At 38.3% G+C, this 15,169-nt stretch overlaps 2 protein-coding genes across 2 annotated transcripts; both read right to left on the bottom strand.

Annotated features, from left to right (window-relative positions):
• Window positions 1-8,516: 8,516 nt before the first annotated feature.
• On the bottom strand, window positions 8,517-10,801 carry LOC140876191 (uncharacterized). The gene is made up of 2 exons (XM_073280079.1): window positions 8,743-10,801; window positions 8,517-8,650 (listed from the first exon to the last, which is right to left on the bottom strand). The coding sequence occupies exons 1-2, from the start codon at window positions 9,290-9,292 to the stop codon at window positions 8,631-8,633; spliced, it is 570 nt and encodes a 189-aa protein (XP_073136180.1). The 5' UTR covers window positions 9,293-10,801; the 3' UTR covers window positions 8,517-8,630.
• A 165-nt stretch (window positions 10,802-10,966) lies between these two features.
• LOC140875055 (uncharacterized) lies at window positions 10,967-14,427 on the bottom strand. The gene has a single exon (XM_073278600.1). The coding sequence runs from the start codon at window positions 14,318-14,320 to the stop codon at window positions 13,802-13,804; it is 519 nt and encodes a 172-aa protein (XP_073134701.1). The 5' UTR covers window positions 14,321-14,427; the 3' UTR covers window positions 10,967-13,801.
• Between the last annotated feature and the right edge of the window lie 742 nt (window positions 14,428-15,169).

Here is a 15,169-nt window from a genome sequence, read left to right on the forward strand (position 1 = left end):
AAAATTCCGGGCAAAAACCCGGGCAGCGATTGGATCGCTGCCCGGGAGGGGCAGCGATGTGATCGCTGCCCAGGGCAGCGATCGTCGCTGCCCTAGGGGCAGCCGGGCTGCCCGGCCCGAGCCCTACGGGGCGCGGGCAGCCCGGGAAAGTCCGGGGCGGCCCGCGGAAAAATTAAATTTTAATTTTTAAATTAAATTTTAATATGTTAAAATTCTATTTTTGGTCCGATCGAAAATCGTTTTTGATTGGTCCACGAGGCGTCGGATCGAATTGTTCGAGTCCGAAAATTTTAAAATTGATTTTTGGATAAATTTGAATTTTTGGAAAATTTTAATATTTTATCCTTTAATTGAATTTTGAAATTAATTATTTTTGGTACAATTGATGATAAGATATGATCTTATGGATATATTGAGTAAAATATGATTTTATGTATAAAATTGGATTTTATAGATAAAATATGATTTTATTTGATAAAAGATAAAATATGATTTTTTATGTAAAATAAGATTTTATGTATGAAATATGATTTTATCCTTTTAAATTTAAATTGCCATTGCATGTTATCCAATAAATTAATTTTGAATTAAATGTTATTGGATAAGGATGATCGATTGCCATGACCAATTTTGTAGGTGTATGTTAGGAATTTACATTTGTTTTATTGTTGTTGGTTTTATTAATGGGTCTGGTTTATGGTCCAAATATGAATGTCATATGTAATAAAAGTGGGCTTGGTTTATGGCCCGTTTCCACCCCTTAAAAATGTATCTCCTACTTGTCATTGTTATTTATTGTAAATACATTAGATTTAGTGGGAGATGAAGATTTGAAGACGGAGGTGGGCCCAGCAGACAATAAAGACGGAAAAAATGTAAATTGGAAGCACAATGTAATAGGATTGCATTGCATACTGCATATTACCTAGGATTGGACTAAGACTCGTGATTGGCAACCACGGGTCGATTAGAAATGGAATCGATCATCCTATATAATATGTGATATTATTGTTGTATGCATGTTTTAGACAAAATTGTGTGAATCCGGCAAGCATACAAAATTTTAAAAATGATGAGACAAATTTTCAAAATTAAAATCCTTCATTTTAAATATGATTTAAAATTGATATCAAGATAAATAAAGGAAATTTAAATTTGTTTAAATGTTCCTACCTTCCATCAACGATCAATGTATGAGATGCTACCCGCGGATACGGTCCGGCTCATATTATTGGGGGCCCGTTCGTCGGAAAGCTGTACATTGGATCGACACATGTTGTAAGTTGGGTGGAACTCCCATGGGATCGGCTCATATTATTGGGGGATCCACATGGCGACCGTCCATCACAACTTAATATTGATGGGTCATCTTGACATGTCACAATAAACGGCGTCATATTATTGGGCCCTTATTGGACATGAGGTAAAAACGTGGAGGTTGCTTTGGAAGCAATTGGGCTCTACCTTTTGAAAATTATGGTTGGCTGATATTATTCGGGACCATAGTTTGTCAATTGGACTCCATGTTCTCACTAAGGAAAATAGTTTCCCGTTTTCACTAGAGGGTAGTGAAATCGTTAAAATAGTGAGAGTGAGATTCATAAAATAAATTTCGCCTATTTTATGTCTTAGTAAATTAATTAAACAATCATCGATAATTGTCTGTTTCATCTCAGTATATCATTATGATGAATCTTCATAATCCACATGTCTCAATTCTCCAACAAAACAAACATACTGGCGCAAACAATACAGAATGATTCCATAAGTTAAGATTGTCCTAAGTTCGGAAAAGATTTTCTAAGTGTTAGAAAAGGCTTCTCCGAAAACAGCCCTGGCTGATGTAACTACCGAAAGGTTGGCCGAACTAGAGAAATGGTTGGACCATGATCTCAAGGCCAAATGTTACATGCAAAATTGGACAAGTCTAAACAAGTTTGCCATCACTGCAAGAAACCCGGTCATTGGAAACGTAACTGCAAGGAATACCTCGAGCAGTTGCGAACTGCGAAGGGTATGTTCTATATTGAAATAAATGTTTCACTTAACACTACTTCTTGGGTATTGGATACCGGATGTGGATCTCATATTTGCAATGAGTTGCAAATGATGACAAGAAGTAATAGGCTATGGATGGGTGAGACCCAGCTGAGGCTCAGAAATGGTTCTAGAGTTGAAACCAAAGTTGTGGGAGACGTTTATTTAATTTGCAGAACGGTTTTAAGTTACTTTTGAGAGATGTTTTATTTGTTCCAGATTTGATTAAAAACATTATTTCTGTTTCTATGCTAGATAGAGGTGGTTATTCTTGCAATTTTGTGAATGAGATTTGCAATATTTACAAGAATGAATGTTTGATTGGAAATGGACAACTTGAAAACGATCTATATAACTTAAAACTAAAAGACGTTCCAATGAATTATGTTGATAAACCGGCAACAACAAACAAAAGAAAAATCGATAGTCAAAACCCGGCAAACCTTTGGCATGCTAGGCTAGGTTATATTTCCTCAAGAAGGATGAACAAGCTAGTGGGAGAAGGCATGTTTGATATGTCTGATATTAACTCTCTACCTACTTGTGAATCCTGCCTAAAAGGAAAAATGACTAAATCTCCTTTTAAGAGGAAACCTGAGCGTAGTCAAAATCTGTTGGATTTGATCCATACAGATGTTTGTGGTCCATTTAGAGTTGGGACTCAATATGGCCACACCTACTTCATTACCTTTACTGATGATTATTCAAGGTATGGGTATTTATATTTAATGAAATATAAGTCTGAAGCATTTGAAAAGTTCAAAGAATTCAAGGCTGAAGTAGAAAACAAGCTAGGTAAAAGTATTAAAGCACTTCGATCGGATCGAGGTGGAGAATACTTGAGTACCGAGTTTTTGGACTATCTAAAAGAGAATGGGATTCTCTCTCAGTGGACTCCTCCTATGACACCACAGCTTAATGGTGTATCGGAGCGTCGTAATCGAACTTTGTTGGACATGGTTCGATCCATGATGAGCTTCACTGAGCTTCCACCTTCGTTTTGGGGCTATGCGCTTGAAACGGCGGTATTGTTGTTGAACAACGTCCACACTAAAGCAGTGGACAAAACACCATACGAGTTATGGAATGGCAAAGCTCCTAAGTATTCATACTTGAGGATTTGGGAATGTCCTGCTTACGTGAAGCGGACAGTGGGAGATAAGTTTGATAGTCGATCCAGCTTATGTTATTTTGTAGGGTATCCGAAGAATTCAATCGGATATTATTTCTATTATCCTGCTGAAACAAAGGTGTTTGTTTCAAGGAATGCCACCTTCTTGGAGAAGGAGTTCTTATTGGATAAGAAATGCGAGATGATGGAACTCGAAGAAATTCGAGAAGAACCCGAAATACAAAATAACGATCCTACACCTCAGGAACCATTGCTGGACACGCCTATACCTAGAAGATCCGAGAGGACTTCTAGACCTCCTATTCGATATGGTCTTCTTCTTGAAGGGGATCAAGATGAACCCGATGTTGGATGTGATCCAAGAAACTTCAAGGAAGCAATTTCTGATGCGGATTCAAATTTATGGATTGAAGCTATGCAGTCGGAAATAGATTCGATGCATACAAACCAAGTTTGGTCTTTAGTAGATCCTCCCGATGGAATTGTTCCAATAGGGTGTAAATGGATCTACAAAAGAAAGCTTGGGCCTGATGGTAAGGTATTGACCTACAAGGCGCGATTGGTGGCGAAAGGTTATACTCAAAGACAAGGAGTTGACTATGATGAAACCTTTTCACCAGTTGCAATGTTCAAGTCCATAAGAATCCTTATTGCCATAGCTGCATGGTATGACTATGAGATATGGCAAATGGATGTGAAGACTGTTTTTCTTAATGGAGACATTAAGAAAGAGATCTATATGAAGCAGCCTGAGGGGTACACATCCATGGGAAGCGAGCATAAGGTATGCAAGCTTCAGAGATCAATTTATGGTCTAAAACAAGCATCAAGAAGTTGGAACCAGAAATTTGATGAAACAATAAAAGATTTTGGTTTCATCAAGAATCCGGAGGAACCATGCGTGTACAAGAAAGTAGTTAAGGATGCTGTGACATTCTTAGTACTTTATGTTGATGACATCCTACTCATTGGGAATGATGTAGGGATGTTGCAGTCAACAAAGATATGGTTATCAGGTAGATTCTCGATGAAGGATTTGGGTGAGGCATCCTATATTCTAGGGATACAGATCTATAGAGATAGATCTAAGAGAATGATAGGACTCAATCAATCAACCTACATCGACACCATATTGAAACGGTTTTCAATGGATGGGTCAAAGAGAGGACATCTACCCATGTGTCATGGAGTTTCTCTATCCAAGTCTATGTGTCCCAAGACTGATGAAGAGATAGAGAAAATGACACATGTACCATATGCGTCAGCCATAGGTAGTATCATGTATGGGATGATATCTACCAGACCGGATGTAGCATTTGCTCTGAGTGTCACGAGCAGATATCAAGCTAATCCCGGTCAAATGCATTGGAAAGCCGTGAAGGACATTCTTAAGTACTCACGAAGGACTAAGAATATGTTCATGGTATATGGAGGAAGAGAACTAAAATTGGAAGGCTATACCGACTCTAGCTTCCAAAGTGACGTGGATGACTCGAAGTCAACCTCTGGATTTGTGTTCATGCTCAATGGCGGTGCTGTCTCTTGGAAGAGTTCCAAGCAGGACACCACAGCGGATTCCACCACTGAGGCTGAATACATTGCAGCATCAGCTGCTGCTAAAGAGGGCGTTTGGATGAGGAATTTCGTCCAAGAGTTGGGCGTCATTCCTGAAGTTGTTGGTCCAGTCCCGGTGTACTGTGACAACACGGGTGCCGTTGCTCAGGCAAAGGAACCAAGGTCTCATCAAAGATCCAAACACGTACTGAGGAAATACCACATCATCCGGGAGATTGTGGAAAGAGGAGACATCACTGTCGAAAGAGTGGCCTCTGCAGAAAATATCGCTGATCCACTTACTAAGCCCTTGCCAGGACCATTATTTGACAAACATCGCGAAGCAATGGGTCTACGTAGTATGACTAGTTGGCTATAGGGCAAGTGGGAGATTGAAAGAGTGGGTGCCCGGTGAGCCAACTTGTGGCTAAGGGCTTTGATGACTCTTTGTATAAACAATCTTTTGTTTAATATAATTTACACTTTTATTAATGGCAATGACTTTATCTTTCTTCATATTGTTATATTGTGATATACTATTGTTGTTTTGATAAAGACCTTGAATATACTATAGTATATGTAAGATGTGGTAGAACATGGGGATGTCTATCATGAAACACATCTTATAGTCACTGTATATTCTAAACTGTTCCTAGTCGATTGAGCCGTCCGATAATAAGGATAAGGATCGCTCGAGTTTGAGACTAGCATTTGCGATGCAGAGTACCACGTTTCATTGGTAAGGAACATAGAGATGTTCGAAGCATGCAAATGGATATTCATATGATGAATGATCGAACTACCCTATCCGGACTTTCCAAGTGGTTATCACTTATCGAGTGGATATAGTCCGCGGTTTTGGTTGTACATCATTAGTCCTTACTACTTGAAACATCATTGTGACTCTATATGCTAGTGCTGTGCTTTGACTCGTTTACCGACTCTATTGGGGTCATCAGGTGTCGGGATTGGGTACAGTTACGACACATATAGGAGTCGATGCTTTGTTGTCAAGGATTCACCACATACTTGCGAGTGTGGATATCCTATGCGATCTGAGGAGATATTAGTGTGACGAATCTCTGGCCAGAGTACATGATGTGATTTAAGAAATGGTTTCTTAGTAGCACATGCGATGTCACTATTTGATCTTCAAGATGCATTGCATAGTTATCGAATCTCGAGCGACTCTCGATATACCAATGGTTGTTGATTCGATCGGGATATATGGATGAAGGGACCGTACTGTACGCTAACCAAAATCTATTGGTTCTTGTAGGCACTATCAGTGATACCTAGGGAATCATGGGGCGATGTTGCTAGGCGCTCATACCATGATTCGATGGGCAAGTCGGAAATTGTTGTTCCGAGTCACAAGGAGTTGTGAGCCCACGGCTAGCTGTATCCCTGAACCATTGAGGGTCACACAGTGTAATGGATTTTTAATCCCCGTTGAGATAGTTAAATTTAAAGAGTTAAATTTAATGAACAAAGAAGTTGGACTTCTTATTTAAGAGTAGAGGAGTAAGATTTCCTAAAATGACATAGGGATGGCCATTTTTGGAAATCACTGAGTTCGGATTCAGAAAAATTTATCTTGACTTTAAAAGGTGCAAAAATGGTTTCTGTGCACATTGGTGAAACCGGTTTATCAATCGGAGTCACGATGAATTTTATATTAATTTCTGAACATGCGGGCTTTGCTTGTCAGGCTTGAACTTATGACTAATGGGCCCTAAGCTGTTAGTGGCCTACATTATAAATAAGTTATTGCAGTACAGAAATTAGACACAACAGGTCACAAAATTTTCGAAAACCCTAGTTGATTTTCTATAAGGTGGCCGCCCCCTCTCCCTCTCTACTCGAGAAAAATCCAGCCTGTGATTTTGAATTACAGTCTGGTTTAACGGATCAAATTCGTTAATCTCTTCGTAGAAACTTCTGATAGATTTTCTAGTGCAATCTATCAGAGGGATTAAATATCCGTTCGTGGACCTGATTGAAGAACAGTTCGTCCATCAGTTCCAGGGATATACAACAAGAGCAGAGAAATCTGTTGGTGTCCAAAATCTCGATTCGAGATTAAAGGTAAAAATTTTATAATCGTTATTTAATTTTTACACACACAATTTAATCGTAAGGTTGATACCTATTATGGAATCGTTCTATACAAAAATTTTAAACTTCCGCTGCACCGGGTATTAATCCTAATTGATCTGATCGCCGCGTTCTCCAACATGCGACTGGTGAAAAGGTTTCATCATAGTCTACACCTTGTCTTTGTGTATAACCTTTTGCGACCAATCGTGTCTTGTAGGTCAGCACCTTACCATCAGGCCCAAGTTTTCTCTTGTAGATCCATTTACATCCTATAGGAACAATTCCATCGAGAGGATCTACTAAAGACCAAACTTGGTTTGCATGCATGGAGTCGATTTCAGACTGCATGGCTTGAAGCCATAAATTCGAATCGGCATCAGAAATTGCTTCCTTGAAGTTTCTCGGATCACATCCATTGATGGGTTCACTTTGATCCCCTTCAAGTAGAAGATTAAGTCGAACAGGAGGTCTAGAAGCCCTTTCGGATTTCCTAAGAAGTGGCGTGTCATTTATTGGTTCCTGAGGTGTGGGATCGTTATTTTGTATCTCGGGTTCTTGTCGAACTTCTTCGAGTTCCATCATCTTGCCTTTTCTTTCAAGTAAGAACTCCTTCTCCAGGAAGGTGGCATTCCTAGAAACAAACACTTTTGTTTCAGTAGGATGATAAAAGTAATATCCGATCGAATTCTTTGGATACCCTACAAAATAACACAAGGTGGATCGACTATCCAACTTATCTCCCACTGTCTGCTTCACGTAAGCATGACATCCCCAAATCCTTAAGTACGAATACTTAGGAGTTTTGATAGTTCATAATTCGTATAGAGTTTTATTCACTGCTTTAGTGTGGATATTGTTCAACAATAATACCGCCGTTTCAAGTGCATAGCCCCAAAACGAAGGTGGGAGCTCAGTGAAGCTCATCATAGATCGAACCATATCCAACAGAGTTCGATTACGACGCTCTGCTACACCATTAAGCTGAGGTGTGGCAGGAGGAGTCCACTGAGAAAGAATTCCATTTTCTTTCAGATAGTCTAAAAATTTGGTGCTTAAGTATTCACCGCCTCGATCAGATCGAAGTGCTTTAATACTTTTACCTAGCTGGTTTTCTACTTCAGTCTTGAATTCTTTGAACTTTTCAAATAATTCAGACTTATATTTCATTAAATATAAATACCCATACCTTGAATAATCATCAGTAAAGGTAATAAAGTAGGTGTGGTCATATTTAGTACCAATACTAAATGGTCCACAAACATCTGTATGGATCAAATCCAATAGATTTTGACTACGCTCAGGCTTTTCCTTAAAAGGTGTTTTAGTCCTTTTTCCTTTCAGGCAAGACTCACAAGTAGGTAGAGAGTTAATATCTGACATATCAAACATGCCCTCTCCCACTAACTTGTTCATCCTCCGTGAGGAAATATGGCCTAGCCTAGCATGCCAAAGGTTTGCCGGGTTTTGACTATCTTTTTTCCTTTTTATTGTTGTTACCGGTTTATCAACATAATTAACTGGAACGTCTTTTAATTTCAAGTTATATAGATCGTTTTCAAGTTGTCCATATCCAATCAAACATTCATTCTTGTAAATATTGCAAATCTCATTCACAAAATTTCAAGAAAAATCATCTCTATCAAGCATAGAAACAGAAATAATGTTTTTAATCAAATCTGACACAAATAAAACATCTCTCAGAAATAACTTAAAATTGTTTTGCAAAATTAAATAAGCATCTCCCACAGCTTTGGCCTCAACTCTGGAACCATTTCCGAGCCTCAACTGGGTCTCACCCATCCTCAGCCTACGACTTCTTGACATCACCTGCAAATCATTGCAAATGTGAGATCCACATCCGGTATCCAATACCCAAGAAGTAGTATTAAGCGAAACATTTATTTCAATATAAAACATACCCTTTGCAGTTCGCAACTGCTCGAGATATTCTTTGCAGTTACGCTTCCAGTGACCGGGTTTATTGCAGTGATGGAAAACATCTTCAGACTTGTCCATGTTAGAAACTTTGGTCTTGTGTTTCTTCTTGGGCTCAGTTTTCTTGGGTTGAGCAGAACGTTTCTTACCCTTTGCACTTGGCCCCTTCTTCGTAGAAGAAGAGGAGCCCACCAAGAGAACCGATTTATCCTTTTTGAATGTGGCCTCATAAGTGACAAGCATATTGACCATCTCTTCAAGGGTGGCCTCTATCTTGTTCATATTAAAGTTCACCACAAAACCGTCAAACGATGAAGGAAGAGGAAGAAGCAGTAAGTTTGCACACAGTTCGTGCTCCAATGTCATCTCTAGGGTCACCAATTTTTCAATGAGCCAAATCATGTGTACCCCATGCTCACGGACAGAATTCCCATCTCGCATGAGGCATGTCATTAGCTCTTTGACAGTGGCGTACCGCTCAGATCTCGGCTGAGCTCCAAAAAGTTCTGAGGGTTTTGTGAATGTCAGCAGCATTCACTGCATCCTCAAATCGCCTCTGAAGTTCATCAGACATCGAAGCCTGCATGTAGCATTTGGCCTTGATATCATGGTCCCACCATTTATCAAGTTTTGCCAATTCTTCCGGACTCACATCAGCCGGGGCTTCCTTCGGAGGAGACTTTTCTAACACGTAGAAAATCTTTTCCGAGCATAGGACAATCTTCAACTTGCGGAACCATTCCGTATAGTTTGCGCCAGTCAGTTTGTGTTGTTCGAGAATAGAAAACAGTGGATTACGCGAATTCATTATAACGATATACTGAAAAGAAACAGACAATAATCAGTGATTGTTTAATTAATTTACTAAGACATAAAATAAGGCGAGTATAATTTTATGAATTACTCTCCCACTATTTTTACGATTTCACCACCCTCTAGTAAAAACGAGAAAACCATTTTCTTTAGTAGGAACATGGAGCCCAATTTACAAATTATAGTTCCGAATAAAATCAGCCAATTATAATTTTAAAAAGGAAGAGTTCAATTGCTGCTAGAGCAACCTCCATGTTTTTACCTCATATCCAATAAAGGGACCAATAATATGACGCCGTTTAAAGTGATATGTCAAGTTGACTCATCAATATTAAGTTGTGATGGACGGTTGTCATGTGAACCCCAATAATATGAGGTGATCTCATGGGAGTTCCACCCAACTTACAACAATTTTCTACTCAATGCACAGCTTTCCAGCGAACGAACCTTCCCAATAATATGAGATGGACCACGTTCGCGGGTAGCATCTATCATGCATTGATAGTTGATGAAAGGTAGGAAAATATAAATTATATTTAATTTTCCTTTTATTAAACTTGATATTAATTTTAAATCATATTTAAAATGAGGGATTTTAATTTTAAAATTTGTCTCATCATTAAAAAATTTGTATGCTTGCAGGATTCATGCAATTTAGTCTAAACATGCATACAACAATAATATCAAATATTAAATAAAGGATAATCGATGCCTAGATCTAATCGACCCGTGGTTGCCAATCACGAGTCTAAGTCCAATCCTAGGTGATTTGCAAGTATGCAATGCAATCCTATTACATTGAGCTTCCAATTTACATTCTTCGATCTTTATGTCTGTTGGGCCCACCACTGTCTTCAAATCTTTATCTCTCACTAAGTCTAATAAATTTACAATAAATTTCAATGACAAGTAAGGGATACATATTTAAGGGTGGAAACGGGCCATAAACAAGGCTCACTTTTATTACAAATGACAAATCAAATTGGGCCATAATACAAGCCCATTAATAAAACCCAACAACAATAATAAAAACCAAATGTAAACCACCTAGCATACACCTAAAAAAATATGGTCATGACAATCGATCATCCTTTTATCCAATTATTTAATTCAATTAAATGATTGTATAACATTCAATTCAAAATGGCAATAAATATAAATAGATAAAATCCCATTTTATATATAAAATCATATTTTATCTAGTATATCCATAAAATCATATTTTATCCATAAAATCATATTTTATAATTTTATACATAAAATCATATTTTATAGTCAATTGTACCAAAATTATTAATTTTCATAAAACTTAATTTATTGGATTAAATTTATAAATTTCCAAAAATTCAAAATTTTTCCAACAATTAATTTTCTTAAAATTTTGGGTTCAAACAATTTTGACTCATTGCCTCGTGGACCAATCGAAACAATTTTCGATCGGGCCAAAAACTGGGCCCAACAACTATTAGCGGGCCGAAATTCAAAATTTTTTAAAAAATAAAATTTTAATTTTTCTGGGCTGCCCGGGACGATCCCGGGTAGCCCCCGGCTATCGGGGCCCAGCCACGCTGCTGGGCCGCCGAGCGCGGCCCAGCTGCGCGCAGGGCAGCGGGTAGCCCCAAAAAAATTTTTTTGTTTTGTTTTCTGAAAAACCGAGGCTTTGTACAATCGATAAATTTTAATCATTAGATCCGAGAGAAACCTGGCTTTGATACTACTGTTGGAACACGTTCTCGAATCCGTAGATATGATACCCAAGGCAGCGGAAGGTTTAAAATTTTTATTTTCTAATCTGGAACGATTCCAGATCGTGGGTATCAAATTCTTACGATTAAAACAAATAAGTAAAATAAAATAACAATTAAATTTTACCTCTCAAGTCTCAACTTGAGGTTATGGACTCCAACAGATAAAATCTGCTCTTCTTGTATATCCCAGGAACTGATGACTCGATCGATCAACTCCTGAATCAGGTCCACGAACAGAATTCTAAAACCCTCTGACAGACTGCACTAGAAAGTCTATCAGAAGTTTCTACGAAGAGAATTAACAGATTTGATCTGTTAAACCAGACTGCAATTTTCGAAAATTGCAGACTGGAATTTTCGAACACAGAGGAGGAAGGGGGTGGCCGAAAACCCTAGGGAGAGAGCTCTCTAGGTTTCGAAAATTATGAATGTTTTTTTTTAATTTCTGTACTGCAATAACTTATTTATAACATGAGCTGCTAACAGCTTAGGGCCCATTAGTCATAAGTTCAAGCCTGACAAGCAAAGCCCGCATGTTCAGAAATTAATATAAAATTCATCGTGACTCAAATTGATAAACCATATTTTATCAATGTGTACAGAAACCTTTTCTGCACATTTTAAAATCAAGATAAATTTTCTGAATCCGAATTCTGGTTTCCAAAAATGGCATCCCTATGTCATTTTAGGAAATCTCACTCCCTCTACTCATCAATAAGAAGTCCTACTTCTCATTCGCTAAATTTAACTCATTAATTTTAATTATCTCAACGGGAATTAGAAATCTATTACTTGTGTAACCCTCAATGGTTCAGGGATACAGCTAGTCGTGGGCCCACAACTCCTTTGTGACTCGGAACAACAATTTCCGACTTGCCCATCGAATCATGGTAAGAGCGCCTAGCAACATCGCCCCATGATTCCCTAGGTATCACTGATAGTGCCTGCAAGAACCAGTGGGTTTTGGGTAGCGTACAGTACGGTCCCTTCATCCATATATCCCGATCGAATCAACAATCATTGGTATATCGAGAGTCGTTCGAGATTTGATAACTATGCAATGCATCTTGGAGATCAAATAGTGACATCGCATGTGCAACTAGGAAACCAAGTAACCTAAAACACATCATGTACTCTGGCCAGAGATTTGTCACTAATATCTCCTCAGATCGCATAGGATATCCACACTCGCAAGCGTGTGGTGAATCCTTGACAACAAAGCATTGACTCCTATATGTGTTGTAACTGTACCCAATCTCGACACCTGATGACCCTCATAGAGTCGGTAAACGAGTCAAAGTACATTACTAGCATATAGAGTCTCCATGATGTTTCAAGTAGTAAGGACTAATGATGTACAACCAAAATCACGGGCTTTTTCACTCAATTAGTGAAAACCACTTGGAAAGTCTGAATAAGGTAGTTCGATCATTCATCCAATGAATATCCATTTGCATGCTTAAAACATCTCTATGTTCCATACCAATGAAACGTGGTACTCGGCATCGCAAATGCTAGTCTCAATCTTGAGCGATCCTTATCCTTATTGCGGACGGCTCAATTGACTAGGAACTGGTTTAGAATATACAGTGATTACAAGATGTGTTTCATGATAGTCATCCATATCCACTATCACATCTTGCATGCACTTTAGTATATTCAAGGTATTTATCTAAACATCGTATAGCACGTTACAACATAACAATATGATAAAAGATAAAGTAAATACCAATATAAAGTGTAAATTATATTAAACAAAGATTGTTTACAAATAGAGTCATAAAGGCCCTTAGCCACAAATTGGCTAACAGGGCACCTACTCTTTCAAAAAGAAAGTTGTCACAGATCGTGGACACCAAATTAAATGGCCAATACCCTCGAAATAAAGCACTTGCTGTTATGAGACTTGCTTTTCAATGTTTAAATTTAGACCCAGATCTCAGGCCTCGAATGGATGAGATTTTAGTTTCACTTCAACAACTCTTAAGGTCCAAAAAACGACGTGTAAGTACAAGAGAATTGTTTTTTCCCATGTTTGGATACTACTACTTGGGCCGACTTCCATGCCATTAATGGAAATTGTTTTTCACGATTCTCAAGATTTAATTCCGGATTCATTTTTGAATTACATGTTGTAATATATGACATTCAATGGCGAACAAATCTTATAGATATTTCAAGACCAATTAGTGTAGACAGTGAACATGCATGGTTTCTTTACGATTCCCCAATGTTATTTCCCAACATAAAATCATTTCATTCTACCATTCCTAATTTCAAAGAGTTTCACAGAATTTGTTAGGCCTTATATTTTCCCTCATTAAATATGTCGTCTACAGTTACAATGCTAACATATTTTCTGTTTTTATAATTAATTTATTTTAGAAAAATGCATTTTCCCTTATTATTTTTAAACCCAACTTGGAATTGAAATATTTAACATAGATGAACAAGTCATACCATATAAAATGAAAATAAAAAATTAACCATCAACCCAACGATGAAGATCAATCCCAATACCAAGAGCGTAGGCAGCAATCGCCGCCACCAAAACACCACTACCTGGCTTCAACGCCGCACCCACGCCACCAATCCCCACCGCTCCAACAGCGAATCTCTTCAACGCCACCATTTCCATGTTCGACGCAACACATTCAGCAAACAACTCCAACGCTAATTCCTCGAACTCGGACTCATCCAGCACCGTGTCCTCTCGAGCCGCCATCGAACCTGACTCTCTGGTACGAATCAGGGATCTGAAAGCCCGGTCCACTCGATCCCGGTCCGGGGGGCGTGCGGCCCACTTCGAGATGATGGGCAGGGAGTTTGATAGAAGGCGGTGGAGCTGGTCTACGGCGGAGCAAAGCTGGTAGGGTTTAATTCCGGCGAAGGCGTGTTGGGTGAGGGAGAGGCAGTGGGCGTATGCTGAGTTGCAGGCTGAGCTAAATTGAGGCGAGGCTTCGAGGTGCGCTCGAACTCGCTTCGAAGCTGAGAGGCCCATTAATGGTGTGTTTGCCAAAATAATTCAAAAGCTTGTCTTGTTTCATCTACCTACCTACCAGGACGGGAGTCGGGAACAAGCAAGAACCATCCATAATTGGATTTCATCCACAAAAACAACATAAAATATCTCATTTGGTTTTTTTTTTAACTTACTATCATATAATAAAAATATATTATTGTTTACGAAATAACGAATTATTAATACATGAATAATTTTAATGATTTTATGTAATTTCTTGAATATTATTGTTATTATTTTTATGATTATTGTAAAGATCAAGAAATTTGCGTGCATGCAATTTCAAATGCATTTACACCAAGAGTTATGTAAGATTAATTATCTCAATTAATGTTGTCATTAACTCAAGAATTTGAAAAGCCAAAGGACCAACCATAAAACTCCCACCATCAATGATCATTATGACCATGATTAAAGACTTTTATGACCATTAAGAGTGTCCTTTCACCTACTAAACCTCACCTATAAATAGACCACAAAGTTGTAGGAATTAGATACACCAAACACAAGATTTTCTCTCAATCTCTCCCAAAATTTAGTAGGTATAGTGGTCGAAACTCAGCCCAATTTTCGAAGCTAGAGTAGATTCAAAGCAAGTGGTCGAGCAAGAGTGCTGGTGAAAGTCCTGATCGAGGTGTAATTCAATTTCGAGTTAGGGTTCTGTACCAAGATCTAAGATACTTCAATTTTCGTGGAAATCAGGTAAGTGGGCTTTCGGTTTTTAAGAAAATAAGCTTTTGCATGATAATGTCTAAACTTCTGAAAAACTCTGATTTTTGTTACTGTACTGATACTTGTGAACTAGTGGCAGGAGTATATATTCCGAAC

The sequence above is a fragment of the Henckelia pumila genome, chromosome 1 (genome assembly GCF_033568475.1).
Source record: "Henckelia pumila isolate YLH828 chromosome 1, ASM3356847v2, whole genome shotgun sequence".
NCBI lineage: Eukaryota > Viridiplantae > Streptophyta > Magnoliopsida > Lamiales > Gesneriaceae > Henckelia > Henckelia pumila.